Below are 25,383 nucleotides of genomic sequence, written 5' to 3'. Positions count from 1 at the left end.
GATTCTATAATAAGAAACTGTTAGTTTTTGTCCATACCCATGACAAAACTGGCGAGCTACTAATAATTAGTAAGCAGTTGTTAGTGGGGTGTACCTGTTATCACACTCCTGATTTCCAACTTGGACTGTCCTATACTTTCATCGAAATGCTCTAGAAATATGTGCTAGCCCGAACCAAAATGAACATACTTACTTGGAGGTTTAGGCCATTGTGGTTTTGCATCATTGCGTGCAAGCAAGAGGGACAACTGGAAGGCAACCGTAAAGTCACCGTGGGAATAACATCTCATTTTTATTGAGAATAAGGCTCGTTTTTATTGAGAATTTCACATTTATGACGTAGCAGGTGCTGTAAAAGTACACCTTCCAACTGCCTCGTTGTAAAAACCTCTAGTATCACAGGGTGTAGTGAACGAAAAGTTGACTGAAAAACAGACTTCATAGTAGTACGACAATGAATAAACAGTGAGTGCGCAGGCGAGCTGGTGGATATTGATCATGATGTAGAAAACCCGAGACTGTGGTAAAAGCAGAGAAACTTGGTCGGAGAAGAAAGACAGGGGAAAAGTATGTCTCAGAAAAGTACATCTTGAGACATACTTTTCCCCTGTCTTTCTTCTTCGACCAAGTTTCTCTGCTTTTACCAGTCTCGGATTTCCTACATCATGATTAGTACGACACCTTGTCACGGCATTGAAGCATGCATATGACACGATTAAATTCCATCAGCTCTTTTTTTGCAAAGCACTTGGTTTGGCAGCTAAAATCCAGCAAGCTGCTCAGCCAAGTCCCCAGTCTTCTGCACTTTACATGGCCGTTTTTAGTTAAAAAATCAAATTTGCGGTACGGATACTTGCAGATTAAGTCACTCTGCACTTAGAGGGTCAGCTCGCATATTCCAGTGACACCCACAGAAGTGTTTCAATGCCCGCTATAGTACTTTAAACGTGGTTCCCCTCACTCGACGACCTGCAACAGCCACGCTAGGGTGTGAAGGCATCTTCGACTGGTGCGTTTAGTGCCCCATGCAGCCCGCGCAATCAAAGTAGTCCCCAAGTATCGCGTCGCAGCTGCTGCCGGACGTTGCAATCCTGGCGGTTGGTCATACAAGTTCCGGCCAAAATGACGAGCTAAGACAAGCGTCGTCGTCGCAGCGTTCCGACTCGTAGCTGCCAAAGTTTCTGCAGAATACAATGCAAAAAGAGCAACTTGAAGCAGAACGGGCATCTGCCACGACTACCAGCGCCGCTGTAACACCGCCAGGACCGTAGGAGGGAAAAAGCATGAGTTGAGCGCGACGTCATCGGGAGGCAACCGAGAGGCCACAAGCGAGGACGTAAGCACACCTGTCGGAAACGCGTTCCAGGCACCATAGCTACACTCGTGGACGCACTTCGTGCTTTCTTCTTGCAGTTCCACGTGGGGTCTCTACGAGATTCTGTCAGACACCTTGGCCTGCAGGTTCCTCTTTGTGGCACGACGGCCTCAATAAGGCCATGAGGTCTCGTCCCACAAACAGTTAAAACCATGAGCAGCGGTCAGAAGCAGATCGTTCCAATGGATGCCTTTGGTGTCGCAACTGCCGGTGTCACATTTCGTCATGTACGACACTCGACGATCGCGAAGGGGCTCTGCTGCGAGGTCGCGACGCTTGGACGTGGTCGACAGCCTTCCTCAACAACCGGAGAAACTCGCCGACGTCGAAGCGGTAATTGGTGAATTTGGCGTGGGCTCCGAGGGTGGGATGGTGGCCCTAGGGAAGAAGATTGCGACACTGTCAGCAAGAATCCAGCGAGCAGTTAGGGCCCATTCAAATGCCAGTGTTTACTTAGGACCGAGCTATATATAGTTCGCACTTACAAGGGAGAGCACGCTGGCGTCATCTACGAAGTGACCCTAGAACTACATTTCGCTAGAGCAAATGTTCTGCAGCGTTTGCCAGGTCAAATGTACATACTCTATCTACGAAAAATTATCAATTACAACATTGTCGAAGGTTTTTCGAGCCAAGAAAGAAAGCATGATGCTCGAAGAAAAGGGGAACTACGCGGACACTGAAGGTGTTCCACAGCTGCCCAACAGATGGCACCAGTGTGTTTTATCGTCCAGAGCCATTTATGTAGGGAGTTTGGTCGTTAGTTGGTAAAAATAGGGCAAAAATAAGGGCACGCTATTGGCTGAAATTGTTTTAATGACCCTGGCTGCATTGATTAACAGCAAGTGACGAGGTTGATTTTATAAGGAGCTGGTTAAGTATGTGTAGGCATGTGTTGGCATGAGGGGAGAATGTTATCCGGTTTATTGCTTTTGTGTCTGTACTGTTCTCTTTATGTTTAACTTGCTGCACCATGCAGAAATAGATTTTCCAATTGTAACTACAACATTTTAAAAATCAGCACTGTGTCCGTGTTTTTCTTCCACTGGTCCTCTGTGTTTTTGCTCAGTTTTAAAACCATATCAACATTGTGACCAACCACCTTCACCCTTAATTGGACACTGACAGGGTATTTATGCTCGCCCAGGTTTTTAGTTGTACATGACATGCAAGAGCCACTCTACCCGGAACACAATTTGCGGCTCGAAATTCACTTTCTTTCCGCCCGAAAACCGTTGATCGAGAACTGGCCGGTTTGAGTCATCAATCACGAATTGCACCCGCCCTGCACTAGGCAGCAAAATGGCAGCTTTCACGAGCCAGGGATGTTGACAGTACTCTAAGCCGGGCATTCTCAAACTTTTTGGTCCCGAGGAACCCAGATCTGCTTTGAACGACTGACACAATGAAGCGGTGCAGAAGTCTACAGACTTTGTAAACAATAATGTGGATATACTAGGAAGTGCCCGATTCACAGTTATGCATCAGTGAGTGGCTCAGACCTGCTCAACTAGCACTTAAAGTGGAACACTTTACCTGGGAACAGGAATGGTCGAGGAAATTTGGGAACATGGGGAACCCAGGAGGGTACTCTGCAAAGCTTCGACATGGGGGTATCCTGAGGATCGCATAAGGGTTCTACCTCTAAAGAACCGCTGGGTTCCTAGGAATTCAATTGGAGAACTTATGCTCTAGTGTCCACTGCAGAGGGCAGTTTGGAACGTTTGTTTGCTACCAGCGTAAAAGCTGGTAGCAAACAAACGCTGGCTGGCCACGTCAATGCAGCTGGCGCTTGGGGACTGTACAGAGAGGGGCCCACGTGCTGAGCAGCCACAAGGTCAAAGGCAGAAAGTGTTCACCTCGTCTTCTGGGTGGAGCTTGTCAGCAGCCTCCCAGGTGACGTACTCCACCCCACGCAGTCGTGCCAGATCCAAGTAGCAGCCGGGGTCTTCGCAGTTAAAGCTAACGTTTGATACAAGGGTGACCCAGTTAGTCTGCTACCAGCCAAAACGTGCTTGCACATGCCTGTCTGGCATCAGCTACTCTTTTGTTCACTTTATCGTCGTAAGATGTCAAGATCATCTGCCATCGCTACATTGGCAGATTTGCCACAACTGCACTGGAAACTACATCCACTACTGAGCCTTGAGCAAGGCTCAACAGTTTTTATAATCACGAATGTGCCATTCGCGAATATACAATTTGCACAACACACAGATAAAAAAGCGATATGGTTATGATGAGTAAATAGAGTTTTAAGTTAATAAAAGCATCTAAAGATGTATTTGGTGAAATGTCATTGAAAGACTCCAGTGATTGGACGCACTTTCTCCCGAGAACATGGATAAAACAAATGGGGGTATCTGCTGAAACGCAGACGCACGTGAAAGTTGAGAGAAGGCAGCAGGCTGCTATTTATTTGGCCGCAAATAGGCCAATGTCTGCGAGATAAGCATAATGTTACGAAGGAGTTGCAAAAAACCGCCAGATGGCTAATTGTAGCGGGTCTCGCTAATTAATTATTTGTAATTAATAAAGATAGCAAATTTTTAATCGTATATAAGGAGGAATGTATGCGCCCTCTTGCTGCACATTTTGCATCTTCCGACTTTACACGCAGGATTAGAGTTTGTTTCTTTCCCTTTCGTTGCAGCAGCTACATAATAGGAGATACATTTGTTTCTAAACAGCTTTTCTTTTTATTGTCTTCACCAACATTGAATTGTTTCGTTAAAAAATAAAGAATATTATAATTATTATTAACTCACATCTCGAAGAGAACGCCCCAGTCAGGTTGGAAAAGCACGTGGGTGAGGCCAGCTCCATGCATTCCAATGAGAACATCGGTGTTGGCAGTCACCTGCAACGCCCCACCAATCCCCCACTGAGCCGTGCACCGAGCTACTCGAGAGCTGCGAGTGACAAACTGGGCGCACCTCGAGCTGGTGCATGAAGTCTGTGGAGTGGCCAAAGTCCACCAGACGAACCCTGACCCCTGGAAGTGACCTGGCTGCCGCAACTAGCTGCAAACCAAAACAGGGTTCCCAACTGGGACAAGGGTCTCAAGAGCTGCACACATGTTGAGACACTAAATTCCCAGACAAAATCGCTGCAGTCACAAGTACAATCCTGTGGTTACCTCCAATGTTACAGCACACAAAAGCAGACACAGAATTTGCACAAGCACACAGGTACTAGGGAGGAATAGTAATCAAAGGAAGCTATTATCGAAGCCGAAAATATAAAGAGGCTAAATGACCAGGGAAGGAGTTAGATTACTCAGCCACAAGTTTGAGGAGATAGTAGTGGAGGTTTTTAATTGTTTCTTCTTAAGCGTATAGAAAAAAAGAGTAAACGACGACGAAATTAAGAAAGAGTTGTTAGCCCCACACGAGTGTGTCTTTTTCTGTGCCTGCGCAAATTAGGTGTCTCCCTTTGTGCACTGTAACCTCAAAGGTATGAACAACCAACTAGCCCAAACTGCAGCCTAAAGAATACTGTGATTGTTTGTTTTCAGTATACCTGAAGATATTACAAGATATAACAAGAGATTGACATGCACGTTTTCACTTCACTAGTTAAAACTACACTCTCTTCTTTTCCATGCCACAAACCAAACTTTTCCCAATAAAATAAATTTTTAGTGCAAAACTTGCGTCTCGAGAAACATTTTGCGTTAGGGTCACACTTCTAGTGTACTGGCCACGCTAAGGCCTGCCAACTGAGCCGCTCCCCTGCGTGCTGTCCCACCTAGAAAGATAATGCCTATGTAGACGTGCAGGCTTTATCTTCTTAGGTGTCTTATAATGGGCCCCTGCTTTCATCGACAGAAAGGCGCTCACCTCTTGCTCGTTGACTATGCGGCGGTGCTTGGTCTTCCGAGACAGCAGTGTCACACGGATGTCGCCATCCTGCGGAAGGAATTGGAAACTCCCAATTTAAAGGGCGAGCAAACCTTACTTCTGCAGATCTTCGAGCTTTCAAACTTTCTTCTGAAAAGGTGTACAGGATGTCCTCCCAAAAATCAGAAGTTTTTTTTTTGTTGTTGTTTTCAAAGCAAAAATAAGTTATGCACGCTTGAATGCTCATTTTTCGCTCAAACGTAGCACTAGTGGTCCAAACTAAATGCCAAAGTTTCAGCACTAACCGTTAAAATATTAAAACGATTTAAGGGATTTTCTGAAAATTTTATTGGGAGAATGGCGGCTGATGGAGTCCTTGAATACATGGGAGCTGAATAGCACTAATTACCGAGAATGTGCCCCATTTTCCCACTAAAATTTTCAGAAAATTATATAACTTTTTAATAAGGTAATGGTTAATTCTGAAACTTTGTACCGTGGTTTGGACCGCTAGCACTACATTTTGGCAGAGAATGAGCGTTTGGGAACGTCTCATTTATTTGTGCGGTAAAAGAAACCTGTAAATATTAATGCGAAAGCATTAGCTGTCCCACGGAGCGAAGCTGGCACTGTCTGTAACCGTCTGCAGCCAGAAACTGCAGTTAAATTCCCATTGGCCAAAAGCACAGGGACACAGATTCTTTGTCCCGGAAGTCAGCGAAGAAGCCAAGGACAAATTAGCTTCACATTTCTTTTTTAACCTGTAAAGAGTGTGGGGAGTTAAGGTATTAAATTCGCTCACAGCCTCTCTATGAGTGCATAGCATAACACGAATGGCACCATACAGAACCGCTACCCTTCATCTTCCTTGCGTGATCAAAAGACCACAATTACTTTGATTAAAACTACCATAGCAACGAAGCTTGTGTGGCACCGTCGTGGGTCGGACAAGTATGGGGTGGATAAATGACCTACACAAATCAAAAGCAATCTTTGGGCCGAACCTGTCGCAAAGTGTCGATCGAGTGCAAGCTGTTCATAAGACGTTCAAAGTTAACACAAGGTCTCTCATCACCTTGCTACAGCCATGTGGGTTGCACCGTAACTACGGTACCTGGAATGCGTCTCCGACTGGTGCGTTTACCGTGCCCTTATTTGCAGTTCCTTCATTTTCGCCAGTCATTATCACAAATCCATCATGCTGTTGCCCGCTGCACTTCTGGCGGCGGTACGGCGATGGACGTGGACATTACGGACGCTTGTTCTGCTGCAGGTCGCTCTCCAGCTCGACGGTCCACGAAGCTTTGGCAGCCAGAAGTTGGGACGCCGCGACGACAGCGACACTGGCGTTCGCTCGCGTATTTGCGGAAACTTATACAACCAACCTCCAGGATTGCGACACCAACCAACGTGACACACCAGACCCCGTGATGTAACTCTTTGCCATTTCGAATGATTGGGCAGTGCAGGGCGTTAGTCACACTCGCAGACGCGTTGTAGGCGCAGTACCGCAGTCTTGTGCCACACGTCAAGAAAGAGGGCTTACAGGCGGTTTGGCGGTGACTCCGAACCTGTGCAGGACGTGCCGGTTGAAGGCCCGGAAGAGCCCACTCCCCGAGCAGCCGGGCACCTGCAGAGAGGGCGACTTCAGCGTGCGTGCCCGGACCGGTGGGGAAGTGCCACCCACCAGGGGCATGTTGTAGTACAGTCCGAAGATCATGCGGGGCAGGAAGGCAAAGAGGGCCTCGCGGAAGCAGACCTGCGGGGAAACCACGCTGACCCGAGCTGGCAAACGAGCGGGGTGGCGGGACTTACCTTGCGGCCCCTCAACTCCGACAGGGTCCTCGGTTCGCCGTCGATGAACGCCCGCCACATGGGCGCAAAGTTGCCCCTGTATGGGAGCTGCAAACGAGCGCGTGCATGCAGACGGTTACGATGGATGCCCAGGCAGCAAATCTAACTTACAAAACTAAGAAAATATGGCAACGTAAGTTCTACTGTTATTGCTTAGCAGAGAGATGTGGGAAGGATGGCCCTGATGGTCACGGAAGCAGCGCCCAACGAGAGAGGCCAGGGGGACCTGGGCTGGTCTACATTTGAGGCGAGAGGGGCCAGATCCCAGGCGAGCTACAAAAGCCGTCTCTATGGATTGCCGAAGGACAACCGGGCTCATTGTACGCTGCGCTACGTCATATTCGAAGAGAGAGGCACCAGGTGGATCTATTGCATACAAAGACCACAGCAGCGTTACGAATTTCAGGCAAACTGGCTCGAGTGTGTAAGCAGGAGCAGAGACAAACCCGCAGAGCTCCGGGAAATTATACAGGTGGCAGAGATGAGAAGGTGGACAGCCAGAATGGAGACCAAACCTTCCCTTAGACTGTACTTCACAGAGAAGAGGGCCACTGAGGAGAAGAGACGTTATGACAACTCGAGGCGTAGTGGGCTTCTCTAAAGGCCAGCATGGGGACCCTACGAACTCGGGTCTGGAGAGTCAAATTTACAGAGGGACAGGAGAGGGCCTGCTCGGTTTGTGGACTGACTGCTGAAAGAACCGGAAACGGCTAAGGGACTGGATGAACGAGGGAAACGACCGGAGCAGCGACGGGAGAACATTCGCTCAACGGTGGAGGTGATGAAGAGGAGACTGGGGGTGTGGTGGCAGGACACCCAACGACGGGGGAAAGCACGGTGGAGTGTGAGAAGTCAGGCAACGGCAGACACAGACGGAAGAGACATCAGAAGGGGTAGTGGCAGAGGGACCACTGGCTAGATCCAGAATCCAAAGTTCTGTGACCACCGGCTACAAAGGGGAAGCCAAAGAATCCATCCAATCTGGATTGTAAGTTTGTCTGCTTCTTTGGACGTCCGAATGCCGAGCTCCGTTTGGTTCTGAATGAAAGGTAGTGAGTACACCTCAAGGCAGCTTACTTTGAGGTCTACCCACTACCCTTCAATAAGAGCCAATCAGAATTTGGCGTCTTTCTGATGTCACCGCAACTCTTGCACAACAAGTATGAAGACTCAGCCCATGCTCTTACACCGCCTTGTTCTCTGGAATGCCCCAGTTCGATCACGACACATTGCATTCCGGTCCATTCGTGTGTTCTTGTCTAGAATGTTTCCAGCGATCGAATCTGTAGCTTGCAGCATCAAGGTAATCTGGCGTCAGCGTTCCATCCTGCTATCATACTGACATTCACACCAATAACTGTACCGATTTTAGGCACAACCTTGCACAGTCACAAGCTTAGTTTTCCCGGTTATTTGCCACCTCACCAACTATCTCCCGTGACAATATTTATGACTCTTCGAGACAACAGGAAGAAACCCTGGCATACATTGATTTCATTACGATTAATCGTTTCTCCAGTGTCACCAGAAAGGAAAACATCCCCGAGAAACTCCTTTGTCAGCTGTTTTGAGTAAAGGCTAGAGCAAGCACAACTGTCTGCTTTCAAGCAAGCATGAAAGTGTTGCATGAAGCAAAACTTTTCTCTCCAAGTTCGTTTTCGTGACACACACGAGTGGCAAGTTGCGCTCGAGTGCTTCTCGATTGTTTCACAAAGATATTCGTCTCGACGAGTTTACAACACTCTGCCAGCCACTCACCGTGTCCCAAAGCAGGATGTCGAAATCCCTGCCAAACGTGTTGTTGAAATGCATGCTGGCGTAAAGGTTGACGAAGTCACAGAAGTGATGGTACATGTTCACCGCTGCACACGACAAGAAAGTGCACCTCTCACCACTTTTGTCCCCTACGCCCGGCCCCAAAACAACCAGCCGTCAAGGTCTTGTAACAAATTTATCATGCAGACAAAGACTGGTAAGCATGTGATGGGCCTTCCAGGGGAGAAGAGAGGAACGTCCGAACGGCTCTGCCTGCCGAAGATTTCCTCTCATTTCTGACACGGGCCACGAGATGGCACAAAGCGCACGACCGCGCCTTCGCGCGGCGCGCGAATGAGTTTGTTTTTGTGCACTCCAACTGCCAACCCTGAATAGCTCAGTCGGCCAAGCACTTTGCTCACAATCTCAAGGTGGCAAGTTTTAATTCTGCCGAGGGACTGAGTCTATTTTTAGGGTTCCCTATAGACGTTACACTTTTCGGCATCAGTTTCTCATTACAGCCAGCCATTACAACTGACTGTTACAGCCAAACGTCGCAGAATGCCATAAAAATTGGTCAATAAAACGCGTAAAAATATAATTGATCCTCGCGGACCCCACTCACTGGCGTCAAGCTTCATGACCACCGTCGGACGCTCCAACACGACGTCGCATCCGTCTTCCCCGGAAGGCACGGAGGGCAGCTCTTCGAAGTGTCCCAGCTCCGCATACCTTTTTTATGGAGATTGTGGCATCAGCTGCGAGCAATTGGTGAGCAGGCTTGGGCTGGTCTCTGTACTCCGTTTCACCTTGCGACAAACCGCGGAAAGCGCTACGAGCCATCCCAGGCTATCCGGTGCCGTGAACTTATCACGTGAGTATGCACCCTGTGCGTCACTGTGTGTCGCTGCGTGCCTCCCGAAGGTCACGTGAAACTAGCACTTTATTGCCTTGGCTCCGACGGCTCGTGGCACCTTCTGCTGTCTGACATAAGGTGTAACAGAGCACACGTGCAGGCACTTTAAAGGTGCACTATAGACGTTTCTGAGATTGTCCTTTCTTGGTCAAAATTTTTCTTACGGGCTCCAAGCATCCTTGAAATTGAAAAATTATGCTCGTGTGACATCTATTTCCCTACTAAAATATGATAGAAGTCTGTGCCATGCCCCTTTCTGAGCAGAAAGATCTGTAGCGCAGAATCCAGCGGAGGTGCCTCCACTGCCGGCTCCTTTGCTTGGCGATTGACCGGCGCGCAGCTGTCGTCGCGCCGCCGACGCCTCTGCTGAATTCTGTGCTCCAGATATTTCCGCTTAGAAAGGGGCATGGCACAAACTTCTGTCACATTTTTAGCAGGGAAACAGACTTTGCACAAGCATAATGTTTTGATTTACGGGATGCTTGGAGCCCGTAGAGCGAGTTATCACTAAGAACAGACAATCTCAGAAGCGTCTTTAGTGCACCTTTAAGCTCTCTAGTCAACAGCTCAATTTAGTTATCACCTAGGTAACTGGGAGCCTGCAGGTGTAAAGTACAGAATAAAAAAGAGACGAGCTAAGCCTGCCGTGCCGCTCGGCCGAACAGGAACAGCGTGGTAAACTCGCTCGGGAAGTCTCAAGTAACAAGCCTACACATGCACGAGTGGGCATCTGCCGAACCCGACCGATTCCGCATCTCACTTTAGCATATCAAGGTTTCATCTATAAACTACCGTCACACGCCACTACACACAACCTTGTATACAAGGTGTGTCCCCCCGGGTCATTTTTTTTTTGGCGCAAAAATAAACAATGGATTGCCAAACGCTCATTTACTACCCGAAAGTAGCGCTAGCAGACCAGACCACACGTCGAAGTTTCGAAACAACCGCAACATTCCAAGATAGCCCACCTAAAATCGAAAGCGAATTGAGTGAAGATAAATAGTCAGCTAACTTTCGGCATGCAATAAAGAAAGTCAGAAAAATGTCAGTTTTAAATTTTGTGACCTCTTCCAAGTCAGTGATGTTCACCTATCTCCCACCGTTGCTAAGTAACATAACGCTAGTTCTGCCGAGGTCACCATTGTACAAGGCCCTGGAGTTAATAGAAGTGGGCCATCTTTTGGTGTTTTTGGAAAAATAGTAAATCATGCCAAAAACGGGGGTGCATTATCTTTCGGGGGTGGGGCATCTACCAGGATATTATGGTAGCCATTACCTTATTAAAAATTTAAACTATTTTCTTACATTTTCAATGAAAAAATGTGTGGCTAACGGTGCCTTCGAATACATGGAGCCAAATGGTGCTACCAAGAACAAACTCCATTTTTCCATTAAAATTTTCAGAACTTCACGCAACTTTTGAATGAGATAACGGTTTGTTCTGAAACTGCCATCCGGTCCAGACCGTTATAGTAGCGTCACATTTGGGCAGAGGCCAAGCGTTCGGCAATGCACTGAATATATTTTCATTGAAATACTCCGTAAAAATCAGGAGGTACACGCCGTAGACACTGGCACAGTCAAAGCCTCCCATCAGTCGAAGCACAGACGGGGGAAGTACCAGGACTGGAGCGGGCTCTTGCGGCCACCCTCAAGGCGCAGCGAAGCCCCGTCCAGTCGACAGCGGCCCCCCACCAGGCCGGGCCCCAGGACGTCCTCTCGGTACCTGCGGGAGATGGGGCCGACACACGCTACAGCTCGCCCTTGCGACCGAGGCCGCAGCCCTGCCGACCTCTGCCAAGGAATGCCGAAAGACTGCAACCGTCCTTTGTCTGTGTCGCAATGTTCAACCACTTCCAGTGGATCAACTTGTTAGAGCCAGAAAACAGCAGTCGTCTGTAAGCCTAAAGCCGCAATCACCCTGCTTCATATGTTGTACGGAAGGCAGTCTGCAGGTGCTGCCAGAGGCATGGTTCTTCCCTGTATGTCAGTCCCGTCACACTGGTTATACCGAAACTGTCTGCAGAGATGTTTGAAACATACACATGTATGAAATAAACATGCTTCGGCCATGCATGTCTATGGCTAAATTTGTCACTATGTCTGTAGCAAACACAGTGACTTCTGTATGATGTGTGACTGCAGCACTTAGGAGCGAAAAGACCTCTGGCTCTTCACGGGCCTACTTTTTGGGAGCACGGCAGATCACGTGCCCTGTGACCGTCCTTGAAAAAGACCAAGGAACTTTAAGACACTCGAGGATGTCTGCAGGACCATGTGGGCTGCCAGGGATCTGTGCGTCCATTTTGGCAAAGTGTGCTAGACGTCAGCATTCACAAGTCAAGTTAAACTTCAGTAATCACAAAACTAATGCCTCTGTGGCCCATCCGTTCCCCATAAGGGTCGTGAAAATTTCCCGCCACCAATAATCAGTTGAGGCATTGACGTCGGGCGGACTCATTATGCCTGATGCGATTCTTGTATAGCAAATAAAACTGCTGCCCAGTCATGCCACGCTGCGGGCAAAGAGTGGCTTTTCATTGGAACGGTTGTTTCATTAGGCGAAGAAACAACTAGCTGGCTAGCACAAACAGCAAAAGCCGCCGTTTGGAAACCCAAGCAAACTCGAGCATTGCTTACTCACAAGCGTGGCCTATTGTCGCTGCTCGGTGACGCCGAGGCACGAGAGATTGTCAATAACTAGAGTACATTTGGTGCCACCAGTGTTCATTTGTGAAAATAACAATGCAACAACAGCCAGCTATAAAAAAACTTGTATGAATGTTCGTCGAGTAAATGACAAGTTGCCTCAATGACGATCAGTGCAAAAATCAAACGCGGCCAACCCAATTCACAAAAAGACAGCTGCAACAGCTTACTTCATTGGCTCCGGCATTCCGACGAGTCGCTCAAAGTCCATCCGAATGTTCTTGGCTCGGCAGAGCTCCATGTGACGGACGCACTCCAGCAGAGAGTCTCCCTCGAAAGCAAGAAGGTGAGGCATAAACTTCCTTCGTCTTCTAAGAAGCAAAGCCCAGCGAGTTTAGTCAGTGTGCAAAGTCAGCACTTCGATTAAATGTTATCAGCTCACTGCAGCTAAACCGATAGCTAAACGGAAGGGCAAAAATGGCCAACCTTTCGTGGTTGGCTATTCCAGCCCGCACAGACCCCTACCCTACAACTTCCATGCCAAAGTGACGAGGTTGACCGAACTCAGCCATGCAGCCCACCGCATAAAGTGCCAGAAGAGAGTTGTCTATTCTATTTGGTACAATTTTGCTAAGGTGGAGAAATGGCCAATGCCCCGGGTGGGCCCGCTCACTGGCTGTTCGGGACGGCAGAGCAGACTGAGTGTTTTTCTCCGCTCGCGGATGAACCCAAAGTCCCCTTGGTCGAAGAAGAGATTCAGCTGTGCCTCCTTGCCCTCCGCCCTGGAAGAATGCAAGGGCAGACGTTACCGCAAGTCTCGATGGAGATGTTCGGCGTTTCGACGGGCTAGTCCTTCCTAGATGGCATTTGGCCCTGCTCTGCCCCACTTGTCCAAAACGGGGGCACAGGTGTCGCTGGGCTGGGACCAGATTTCAATGCAAGACTACCCCATTTTGAAGATGTATAGGTTTCCAAACCTGTAATTTATAAAATTATAAGAAAAGAAATTGTAAATGCCTTAAGCGCGAAAAAAAAAAAAAAAAAAGAAAGCCCGAATGCCTGCAGCATTGTTGGTCGAGTTCCCAGCAATACCTCGTCACGTATGCCTACATCTGCTGTGGCCAGATGTGTGTTACTCCTTGTGCCCCTTCTCTGAATCTTGTAGTGCGGTACTCTTAGGAATGAGCGCTGTAACTGGGACATTCCTCGGTAAGTCAATAGGGAGTTTTAGTGAATTGTTCCAATAACTCCAATAACGATCCCGATAATGGTACGATGCATGCGCAAAGGCCTCAGTGGAGTTTTAGGTGTCGATATCTGAGAGGTTGGGACTATCTACTAAAACTCCCTAACATGCACTCGTGCTTCGGAAATGTGGATATTTTACCTCACAGTTTCAGACAACAGAGACCTGCGAAAACAACATCCAGACAACGCATTCTGACTGTCCTCAAATAGCCATCTGCAATCCTTATTGTTCCCTGCAACACGAAAAGAGTCGCCGCAAAAGACCAGCTGAGAAAGGAACGCACCATCCATTGGCGCTCCCGGGGCAAGTAGCAGGTTCGCTCCTCCTGTCGCAGCCCAGCTCGTAGCCCCAACACACCGACGCATTCGCCTGTTTCTGGCAGTGTGAATATACAGTCTCGGATTGCAGAAAAAACGTTGCAACAAGTGCAGGCAATTCACTGTAGCAAGTGCTCCCAAGTGCCCTGGTGTCGTAACAAATTACAAATATAGGGTGCACAGAGTAGATATTACGCTGTAAAAAGAGTCGGAAAAATCGGCGCCTGTACTCAAAAAGATTGTAATTTTACAGAGTGTCTATTGAGGTGGTCAGTTTTACTTTGTGACCAGTTCAAGGCGTAGTTCTCTTCTTGTGGAAAATGAGACATACAAACTTGCCAAAGTGAACAGCGGATGTGTTAGGAAGACGACCGAGTTAGTGAGGTACGTAACTTGTGGCACCGTCTCCCAAAAGGCGCAGCGATTAGACAACATACTTTGTTGTCTGCTTGCTGCACCCATCAAGAGATGGCGCCAAAGTTCATTAATCACAAACTAGGCTGTCTGCGAACATGTCTGCCATGGGCATTCATTCATTATTTGTTTCACCTTAAAGGGCCACTGAAAACCCCAAGATCAAATTTTTTTTTTATTAATATTGCAAACGACTAGAAGTGATTTCCCGGGGTAGCCTAATGATATCAAGCTTGAAAACTGCGCATCCGCAGAGAAAAAAATATTTTCAGAAAGCTTGATTTGAAACGCCCACCCTAATCCACGACATAGTTAGCGAAATGCTGCCTTCCTTGCCTTTTTGGATGACTTCAAACAGGAAGCGTCCTTTTATTTTCTCTCTTTCCCCCTCATTATTCATGGCCACACGCGCGAGTGTTTCGCCAGACCTTTCTTCACATGCAGACGACGCATAACTTTTCAGTGCCTCTATTTTTTAGCATTGTTTGTCGGTCTAAAACAATTTTTAAAGATGTAAGGGAGGAAACGACGTGTAGCAGCCCTTGGTGAGCAGCATGAGGGGCGACGTCGCAAAGGTGCAGTGCAAGACGTTATCCAAAAGGTCACCCGGCACCAAAAACAAAAACCTGTCCGGTCCATTGTGCGCACCTTTCTCGATGCCCTCAGCACAGCTACCAGGTGCCGCCATGTCAAAAGTATGAAGAAAAAGCTAAGAGACGGCCAACTTTTTAACACTTCTGGTCTCCCATTTTGATTTTTTTAAGTCAGCATTGTAGAACCTTTACAGTCGTCGCAAAAGAAAGATATTTTGTGAATGACAATAACACTTACTGCGGCACCTCTTCGTGCTTTTAAAAATGCCTTCGCCAATAACGTAACAAAAAACAAGCGAGAAGTTTAAATTGGGGGAGAACAGAAATGTTTACAAGCTCTTTTGCGCAGCAGATTTTTTTTTTTTTTTTTCGCAATGGTGTTTTTTTTTGTTTTTCACCACATACTTTTAAAATGTTTGAGACGGTTAAAAAAAATTAGATCTTGGGGCTTGTTAAAAGCATTACAAAAGGAGGCAAGTTTCTTGGTCTCATTTTTTATAGGAAGAAAATTATGCCCTAAAATTTCACGAGGTAATACCGAGCACCTCAGTGCACATTTGATGAAAGTTTGAGCTTTCTATGTGTAGGCACCAATTTTTCCAGCTCATTTTACAGCGCAAGCTCCACTAGGTACACCCTATATAATGAAAATGTTCAGCAAATATTCCTGGGAAACAATGTAGAAGCTGCTCTCCAGCAGACTCTGATAATGCAGTCTCTCTTTACCTTGTAAGGACAGGCCGGATCCTCGATGCAGCTTTGACGCGCTGCAGGGTGTCCATAGAAGAAGTGGGCCATGTGTTCGTCAGGAAGCTGAACGTCGTAAGGCCTTCGCTCGGTGGCTACGACAGTCGCAAACATTCTGCCAGTGATTACAGCCAGGGTGAAACCTGTTGTAGAGGAGACAAAAGGAAAGAAACACAGTTCTTTGTCCGGCTCACCACAGGAAGAGTGTCCCTGGCGTTTCAATCCATAAACAAAAAACATAAGGGTGACATTAGGAAGGGCAGAAGCTTTCTAGCGAGAACTCGGGAGCCAAATGCAAGCTACAATGGGTGCAGAAGTGACGCGTCAGTAGCTAAATGTAGATCACTGCAGCTCAAGGCAGCCAACAATTAACCTTTTTCAAGCAGGGTTCTGCACGTGCGCTGGCCTTCCTCTCGCAGCGGCAAAAGCTCTAACTTCGGTTGGCGTCCGGAAGAATGGTTTGCAACAAAAGTGACGGCGCATGTGAACTTGTGCAAGTTCAGCGCTTGTGTCGTTCGCACCTTCCTATTCCTTGTGTATTTTTTGCAAGCTGTTTATTTCCGTTACCATGAACCAACTCGCCTACATCACGACACTTGTGCAAGTTCATAATTGTAGAATTATCCGAGACTGCGCTGACAAAAAACAAAAAAAAAAAGACAGGAAGAGGGAGAGAAGTCTCAATTTTGAGCAAGGATGAAGGGAATAGGCGGGAGGGGCAAAACTTGCGTCTTGAAGTATTTAATGGACAAAACGTGAGGGTGCAAGTGAGCTGGTGCAAGTTCATAACTGTAGAATTACCCGAGACTGTGTAGCGACAGAAAAGCAACAGGAAGAAGGAAAGAAGTCTTTCCTTCTTCCTGTCGTCACCGCAGTCTCGGGTAATTTTACAATTATGGTTTGCACGACCACTCCTGCCTCTTCCGCGACTCGGATCAGCAGCTGAGGAGGCAGGAAGGGTATCGCAGCTCCCATTTCATCTAACAACCGTTGTTGGGAGCATTTGCCACTTGGTGCCGCCTTTATGTGAAAAAGGCCCATTAGGATCTAGCTTCGTAGGTCAAGGAACCCACTGTACGCGCCGCTCCCCCACAACGACATGCTGAAAAACTCTCAAACCAGGAGTTCGAAAACTGAAGGATATGGCGCCATATTTTCGAGCAATCTGCAACTGAATACTCGTTTTTGTTTGGTTCTGCGTGCTTCGAAATATTTTCGTGGCGCCTGCTCTATGCAACCAGACAGCCGCCAAGCGGTGAACAGAAAGCCATGTCCCAGTCGTTCGTTTCTGACGGGGTGACCGCTCTCAGGTTCATGAATACGCTATTCACAGCTTTGCACGAGGTAACATCACCTTTGCGAACAGCTGACGCCCGCGCGCAAAATTTGCACCGCTTTTAAACGTTCAGTGAGAGCTGCACTCACCAAGTGTGAACCTTGCCATCATGAACGTTCTTTCGGTGGTTGGTAATTTACTGAAGTACCCTGTAACCTGTAACTTCGAGGGCTTCGGTGTTCGGTGGACGTCTTTTGTTTTCTTTTTTTGCCTTTTCCACGCCGGTACAGGGCCGTCACGTGATAATATCGCGGTCATGTGACAACATTCCCCTTCGGATGAATGAATAGATAGATGGTAACTACTATGTCTTTTGTAACGTGCGGCAGCTTGCGCCACCTAGCCTAACATTTCGTCATCTATTTTTTTTCTAAAATTTGCATAAATTTTGTTTTAACACACCCCTTCCCAACAATGTCCCAACCCCCTTTTTAAAGTGTTTTCATTTGTGTGGCTGCCCTCTTAGGCTTTTCTTTTTTTTTAAGTAGGTTTTTAGATCAGCTCGAAACTAGGTTAGGTGGGTACGGTGGGTACCCTACGTTTTCGAACCTTTTTACTTGCTGAGCAAAACTAATGTCCATGCAACTTTTTGCAAGAGCTACCTGAAGACATGTTAGCGCTATACCTCTCTTGACCAGTTTGGAATGTGCACGTTTGTAAGAAACGAGGCTTTTCTTGGAACGCGGGCTATACTTCCAACAAACATGTTTTCCGACGACCATGTTTGTTGGGCCCGCGTTCCAAGGTCTCGAACACCAATGGAGAACGGCGAGTTATAAGCATGGGTTAAATTAGAGCACTATATAGCTCCTACGGAGCAGAGTAGCGCAATCCTTTGAACCCCGTGTTTTGCCGACAACATGGCCGACAGAGCGGCTCGGCGCGAGTCACGTGGTACTCAGGGTTCCAGGAGGCGGCCCGCCCTATGGGAGAATACATGGAGATCGACATAACAGGGCTGATTAAAAAACTAACGGCGAGTTCACATTTTTCAAAACTAGCCTGTTGTGAAGTTAGTAAAGCGCTAAACACTTTATCAACGTTTTAATAATATCGGATGCGTGTGCAAATTTTGAGAAGGCAATTTCCAAGGCAATGGCGTTCGAAGCAGACGATTTTTGCTCGCAGCGGAGATGGGCTTTTCGGGTTGGCCGGAGCGGGTCACGTGAATGGTGTGACGTCGCCGTGTCGTCTGCTGCATGATGCCGCTCAGGCAATTTTTTAAAAAAAGTTACGTCCTTGTATGGCACAAAAATTATCGCATATTATTCTAAAATGTTTCATTATTATGTCAAAAATGATTTCCATTCCGCACATCCCCACAAAACTCAAGAAACAACGATTTTCTCACGTTCTCCATGCATTTCTGACCGCAGTTGGAACCTCCGGGCGTTCGCCGCTAGTCGCCGAGAGACGGCGTTCTAGATTGCGCTACTCTGCTCCGAAGGAGCTATATAGTGCTCTAGGTTAAATAAGCGAGAGACTCAAGGCTAGTAATGCTACATGCTATTAATTTAGAATGTAGAAAGTGACCTCTAGAATTCGGACTTCTAAATTACATCAGCATAATAGAAAAAAAATAAGCATACTTGCGCACTAAACTTTCTCGCAAAAAAAAGAAAAAAAAAAAGTTGGCCTGCTCGTTGAAATTGCATTGATAAGCCCGCCTACGTACAGCGGTGCCCGAAGGTGGTAAAAGCATCAAATGAAAAAAAAAAAAAAAAAAAAAAAAAAACTGCATCCTTGCACGATAGCTAGGGTTCCGTGTTTTCGGATGAATCACCCCCCCCCCCCCCCCACCCCCCCCCCCCCCCCTTTCCAGGGCGGCGGAGAAAAGCTCACCGGAGATAAGCTCACCGTAGAAAAGCTCACCGGAGAAAAGCTCACCGGAGATAAGCTCACCGGAGATAAGCTCACCGCAAAACCGGCAGATGCGGAGAAAAGCTCACCGATATTTTTTTAGCTTAGCTTGATTCTGCGTTAAACGTGGCAATTTAACGCAATTCGCATTCGTCACTCATTTCAAAATATGTCCTCGTTTTTGTAATATTTTTGAGGTTCATTGGGCATATTTACTAATTTCTCAGAAATTAGTAATCACCCATTCTGTAAATTAATGAAGCCGCAAGTATAAAATCAGAACATCGTACACCGGTAAAAAAGGCAACAGTTTATTGACAAGTGACAGTGCGCCGTCGGTAGCTCTGTCAGATAAAGAGGTTTGTTTTTTGGGAGCTAATATGAATAGCGGTGTGGTGAATCGCTTGAGGTCCAAATATTGTGTGGTGCCTAATAGATAAGTAGATGTTTGTTAATGTAATCAGTGTCGGCTACGCTGTTTTCTTTCTGTTGATTTCACTAACAAACCTTTAGTTGCGAGAACAGCTTCGTCGTGTCGTGTTTGTTGTCTTCACTCCGTCGTCGTCGTTTGAGCGGTTTTCATCGTGTATAACGTTTACCAATTCGCCCAATTCGCTACCTACCTTACGAATGACTAGTTCTTATATAGCTCACGAATAACAACGGAGACAGTGTGCACCTCTGAAGGTCATGGGTGGCGCACCGTAGAAGGACACTTTCTTATTCACTGATGGCAAGGGGGTTTCGTAGCCTCGCTTTCTTTGCACTGCGGAGTGAATATAGATTTCACATTTAAATTCTAAACTTAAATGGTAAAACAAAATGGCTAGGTGGCGCAAGCTACCGCCCGATCCAAAGGGCTCAGCCGTATTCATTCATCCATCCATCCTATCACACAAAGGGAACGTGTGGAAACCAGGGGGGTAAAGGTGGGTGAGGAGGAGTGGCAAATCCCGTGCGCCGACATCCTGGGTCCCGAGTGAACGATCGCGAAAGAGAGCGACAGAACACGAGAGAAAGAAAGCAACGTTGCCATGGTAAACGCGGTAAACGCGAAGAGTGTAAACTCTCAGCAATATAAACAGTGATAATTTAACGTTGTAAACTAAATTCTGAGCTATTCTAACGCTTATAAAAAGCAATAAAGTCATTACGCTGCATTAACTTCCCTTCTGTCGAAATCTCGGAAATCTGGTGGTTGCGCGGTTTCGTATTCCTCAACCGCGCCCAGCCGCGCCCCACCAGCGAAGCCGGGTATATGGTTTAGTTTAGCGTTAACGCGAGGCCGTACATCTGCGCACTATGCAAAAAGAAACCTTCGAAAGGAACGCGAGTATCTTTCCACCGGTAAGTTCGTGGATTGTTGAAGTTCACGAAACTGCTCTGATGATGTAACCGTGTTTGGGACCCAGAGTGTCTGCCTGCATGGTCCGCCGCTTGCGGCAGCCAGAATGTATGGGAAAATGGCGGACCTTTTCCTCTAGATTTAGTATATGATCTCTATGGTGGAAACACAAGCACGAACGGTTAGAAAGCGTACATGTCCGTGGAAGAAAGAAGCCTCGATATCCTATTGACTGTTTTACCCTGTTTTCAAATGTTAACAATAGCTTCAAAGAGAATTTCAGGCACCGCGGTGTTCCGCGTGCACTTTTGGATTTTCGGCATTTACACCTTTGATTTTTAGGTTTTTTTAACTTTTTCCTGTTCTTCAAGATCATAGGAACCGTGCGGATCTAATTCAGGCCCCGACCAGGGCGCCCCTAGCGGCAAACGGGTCCGTTGCATCGGGCATCTTCCGCCAGTCGCTGCGTTGGTTGTGCGTTGTAGTGGGTGAGCGCTGTAATTTCTGAGATGGCTATTCCGCACCAAGAAAGCCGCAACAATTGCTGCGTGGTCGGCAAGATCGCGCGTGGCACGAAGTACTACATCGTCTCTTGAAAGCCGTACGAGGCGGAGTACTGCGCGACCTGGGTACGACTTATGCGTCCATACAGGTTGGTGGTGTTTCTTACCTTCCAGTTCGCGCTTTGTTTAAGCTGCTGACGAATAATACAATTAACTTTTTTTCTCTTCTAGCGACGATGGAACAGCATCGACACCGACGGCAAACTAAAGTATGCAGCAAATACTTCACCGGAATCGAGAAGCGGAGTGCGGTCGCCCTCCTAAGCCTACCCTTGGATGTTTCCATCAGCCTACAGGAAGATAGTAAAGAGAATCGCGGAACGGCGCGAAAAAAAAATCGCCCAGTTATTGTCAAGCTGATTCAGAAATAAACGTACATAATTACCGCAGTCCACTCAACGCCAACTAAATTTTTTTGCGGGCGCGCTTAATTTTGTTTGCAGAGTACGGCGCTCCGTGACATCCACTTGCTCGTCGAAACGGACCTCCTTCACGTCGAACATGCGGCCAGATTCGTGAAACAGTTTTCTCTTCGTTATATTGGCACCACGGAAGAAGCTTTCTGGATTCGTAACCGCCTTAAACCCCGTCGTAATCACACCGGGAGCACTGTCCGCTGTGCTGCTATCGCCACTGCTTCCCCCCGATGATTCTGCACCGGCTACAGAAGAAGCTTTCCGGATTCGTAGTCGCCCACTGTCCTCTGTGCTGTTCGTTGCTAGTACTTCGCGATGATTCTGAGCCGGCGGCACCGGCTTCCGAAGGAACTTTCCGAACTCGTAACTGCCTTAAATTCCGCCGTAATCACGACGGGGACACTGTCCGCCGTGCTGTTCGTCGCCATTGCTGCCCGATGCTCCTGCGGCGGCTACCGCCAGGTCGCGGCGAACAATAGGCGACCGCCGCGACACGGCCGGCTTGCTCGCTTCCTATAAAGATTTTAGTTAGGCTTTTGTCTGCCTAGAGAGTAAGCCACAAAAAACACTGGCCCGTAATTATTAATTTGCGAGCGATGTATACCCGTTAAGCTTAACAAATATTACAAAAGAGGACATTTTATTTTTTACAAAGCTGACGAATTTTAATTATATATGTTACGCACGACCCAACAGCCTTTATATAAAAAGAAGAAAAAATATCGGTGAGCTTTTCTCCGCATCCGCCGGTTTTGCGGTGAGCTTTTCTCCGGTGAGCTTATCTCCGGTGAGCTATTCTCCGGTGAGCTTTTCTCCTGGATTACCCTTTTCTCCCCCTATACAAAAAGTATATATCCGAAAAATCCCTGGGTGGTATACTTTCTGTCAATTCCCCGAATTTATTCAAAAAACTAAAAATGTCGAGGCCATATGACGCGAAATAAAAGGCAAAAATGACGGTTTTGGTACCTATATTTGTGCTTCTTAGATGAATAAGGATGGGTAGTGGTTTTTAGAACAGAACAGTAGCATCACGCTTGAATTGCGTGATGCTACATCACAGACTTCGCTTTTTGGTCTAAACATGTTTCGGCATTGTCACTCGCTGAGCTGATTCCGCAAACAGCAGTGATTGGCTGTCCACGTGTTCTGCGGGAAAGGATATATATATATATATGGGTGTTTTCATCTCAAATCTTGCAGGCAAAAAGGGTCGAATTTTTAATTTCGCTGAAAAAAATATATGTTATGGCGTCGTCTCTAAAAACGCAGTAGCCACAAATCGCAAGTTCGTAGGATTTTCTGTTCTCGACTTGCGAATTTTCAGAGGCCGCGGCGGAAAGCAGTGTTTTTCACATCCGTCGTGGGTCGGATGTTTCGCTCGATCTCCCGCCGTGGATTTTCAGTCCACATTACATTAACTTTTGGCAAGCCCTCCGTGAGAATATCTAAAACGCTCTAATACTATGAAATAGTTTTAGGCGTTTTGCTTTTTTTTTTCTATAAAATGTCAAAAATGCCACCACGGTCAATTGTTGACGAACTTTGACAATTAAATACTGGCGATCTACTTGGGTTACATCAATATTTTTTATGTCTACGGAGAGCCCAAAACACGTTCTTTATATATATTAAAATATTACTGAGCTGTATACAATATCCTTTGCGGAACGTTTATGTTAATATTATGCGAAAACAAAAAAGTACCAATTTTAAAATCGATTTTCTCAAAAATTCAATCTTTTTTTTTTTTTTTTTAATGTAGATGTGGTAGTTGTCTACTCGAAAATCAAGTCTAGAAAGTGTGTATTTTGTTTGTATGTTTTATATTTAAGCCTCAATATCGGAAAAAGCCGTTTTCGTTTTGCAAGACCTAAGTCAGACTAGCGACCAGTGCGTTTCTATGAATTGTGAAAACGTTTTTTTTTTTTTTTAATTTTTGTCTGCGTTTGTAATCAATTATAAACGTATTTCGTGGTATTGAATAGTTATTTATGTTTTGATAAGAGCGGGAAATCACGAGAAACATATCTCACCAAATCAGCAGGCCTAGTAGACCTTCAATATCCAAGAGGCGCAGACGTTGTATTGTTTCGATTTATAAACCTTTGACTGTAAACTATAGTCGGTTGCAAGCAACGTTACTAAAACACTCAGTTGGGAAACTCCCATAGAGACAGCCCTAAAAATATGGCCCCAATCTGTCTCCGAGCACCGAGCTAATGACGAACACAACGCCACCATTTCCCCCGCAGCGGCCACTCGAGAAACTGCACGTGACTTCTATTTTTGGCTTTGACAGGGGTGAACCTCCGCCTCCCCGGCGGACGCGCCTCGTTGAAGTACTGAAGTTAAAATGCACCTAGGTCGGGACGCGCTACCTGAAAGGCCCGCTGAGGCATGGTTTTATAAAAACAATATTAATCGTTCCGCAAAACCTTGCGAACTAAAGATGATAAAAACATCACGCGCCCATCATTTGGTACTAAACTCCAATAAATTTCATACAAAAAGAGTCTTTCCCGTTTGTTTTTACGCGAAAAACAGGCTTTCAAAAAGCTCAAGGGGACCATAGTACAGACAAACGAAAAAGAGTGGCGCTGTTGTCGCATTTAGCTCGGTCTCGGTGGACGCCAGCGGCCCAGGTTTCGACGGCGAGTTTCCCAACTGAGTGTTTTAGTAACGTTGGTTGCAAGCTAAGAAAAAACCGGAAATGCCTCTCAGAGGAAAATGTAATCCTACGCCGAGAAACGCCAGCCAATCGTTTTCATGACGTCACGATTCCGTGGTACAATCGCGATCCTTTTGAAAAAAAAAAAAAAAAAAAAAAAAAAGCTCAACATGGCTGCTGGTCTTAGCAACGCGACGCTAGTTTCTCGTGACAATTATTCTGCTTTTTTGCACCGTGTTTTACGTGCCCGAGGTTACGCCACGAAATCTTAATGGTATCGGCTTGCGTTTGCAGCAGTTTTTGCGCGACAACGTGAGAATCCAGCGACGCTATCGCCAACGAAAATTTCGAAGCGGGCGCGAGGCTTAGCACTGCTGAGCGGTATGTTAGACGGTATGTTAGACAGTATCTTGGACAGAAAATGAATTGGGGAGACGGTACATTGGACATGACTTTCTTTCTTTACTAAACAGCTATTTCGTTGACAAAAACGTATTCTAACTTATTTAAATGTCCTGAATGAATTAAATAAATATTGTAGTAGTTTAAGACACGTTTCCTGGAGGAAGAAAAAGCAACGTTGCTAGCGAACTACTTTCTCGACGGCGGAGGCACTTCAGATGGGCGCAATGCGCTTGTGGGTGGAGCTAAAAGATTGTTCTTAGGTTAGATGTCATATTACTAAGGCATAGAAAGTCACCGCGTCATTGATATATTATATACAATTCTTTCCGAAACCAAAAGCTTTAGGGTTTGTTTACCGCACATCGCACAGATCACCAGGAAATATCCTTTCACTTTCGTAATACACAAAAGTGATGACACAGAAACGATCCAAAACACACAGAGAAAGTGTCACGGAGAGGGGTAGGAAATAAAAATAAATAAATAAAAATAAAATTACCCAACCCCCATCTTAACAAAAATTGCGTTAAAAAAAAAAAAAAAAAAGAAAGGTTCGGGTTTGAGCGGTGGCAAGGCGATAGGTCCACGCCTGGTGGAGAGTCAGACAAAGAAGTCGACGACACGTAAAGGTAAGACAAAGAAACAAAGATTGAATAAAGACGAAAAACCTCAGCCGCACATGGCAAGAACAAAAACCGACTCCTCTGGGCATTCCCTAAACGGGACACAACCGAATGCGCGCGTACACGCCCTCTACAGCACCGTTAGGCCGCTACGCCATGACGAATGAAACCTAACTAAACAATGCTAACAAACAGTTAGTCATAAAACATTAAAAAAAAAACAAAAAAAAAACGTTCAGCAAAACCGTTCCCGAGAAACAAAGTTCAGCGGAAGGAAGAAACACAGACGAAAAAAAAAAAAAAGTCAACTGACCGATGCCGAGTCCAGTCCCACGACACTGGAGCCTGGCAGGATGACGGTGTCCAGATGATGCTCAAATGTGTTCTTCACTCTATTGCGCACATCCACGACGGCTGTGCGGAACAGTAGCTGTGCGGAACAAACTGAAG

The 25,383-nt window shown here is 46.6% G+C and overlaps 1 protein-coding gene across 5 annotated transcripts; it reads right to left on the bottom strand.

Annotated features, from left to right (window-relative positions):
• Positions 1-260: 260 nt before the first annotated feature.
• On the bottom strand, positions 261-25,265 carry LOC8024790 (EGF domain-specific O-linked N-acetylglucosamine transferase). 5 transcript variants are annotated; one of them, XM_029977827.3, is made up of 16 exons: positions 17,140-17,332; positions 15,694-15,857; positions 13,927-14,018; positions 13,068-13,176; positions 12,625-12,725; positions 11,367-11,471; positions 9,452-9,558; positions 8,830-8,933; positions 7,033-7,119; positions 6,905-6,976; positions 6,764-6,847; positions 5,218-5,286; positions 4,312-4,398; positions 4,144-4,235; positions 3,235-3,337; positions 262-1,753 (listed from the first exon to the last, which is right to left on the bottom strand). In XM_029977827.3, the coding sequence occupies exons 1-16, from the start codon at positions 17,306-17,308 to the stop codon at positions 1,589-1,591; spliced, it is 1,710 nt and encodes a 569-aa protein (XP_029833687.3). In that variant the 5' UTR covers positions 17,309-17,332; the 3' UTR covers positions 262-1,588. The 5 variants fall into 5 exon arrangements, with proteins under 5 accessions (XP_029833694.3, XP_029833687.3, XP_040357299.2 ...); XM_029977846.4 differs by lacking the exon at positions 17,140-17,332 and adding an exon at positions 25,247-25,265 and having other exon boundaries at positions 263-1,753; XM_042286855.1 differs by lacking the exon at positions 17,140-17,332 and adding an exon at positions 23,271-23,297 and having other exon boundaries at positions 263-1,753.
• Between the last annotated feature and the right edge of the window lie 118 nt (positions 25,266-25,383).

This window comes from Ixodes scapularis, unplaced genomic scaffold (assembly GCF_016920785.2).
Source record: "Ixodes scapularis isolate PalLabHiFi unplaced genomic scaffold, ASM1692078v2 PGA_scaffold8__174_contigs__length_109621045, whole genome shotgun sequence".
Classification (NCBI taxonomy): Eukaryota; Metazoa; Arthropoda; class Arachnida; order Ixodida; family Ixodidae; genus Ixodes; species Ixodes scapularis.
This window is presented reverse-complemented; position numbering and strand designations above follow the sequence as displayed.

Bases quoted from the DNA above. Each gene is read 5' to 3' on its own strand.
- LOC8024790 (XM_029977827.3), bottom strand. From the start codon at position 17,308: ATGACCGCGATATTATCACGTGACGGCCCTGTACCGGCGTGGAAAAGG. The intron at 13,177-13,926 runs GTGCGTTCCTTT...GCATTCTTCCAG, and splicing joins CCCGGGAGCGCCAATGGATG to GGCGGAGGGCAAGGAGGCAC. The intron at 3,338-4,143 runs GTGAGTTAATAA...ATCAAACGTTAG, and splicing joins TGGGGCGTTCTCTTCGAGAT to CTTTAACTGCGAAGACCCCG.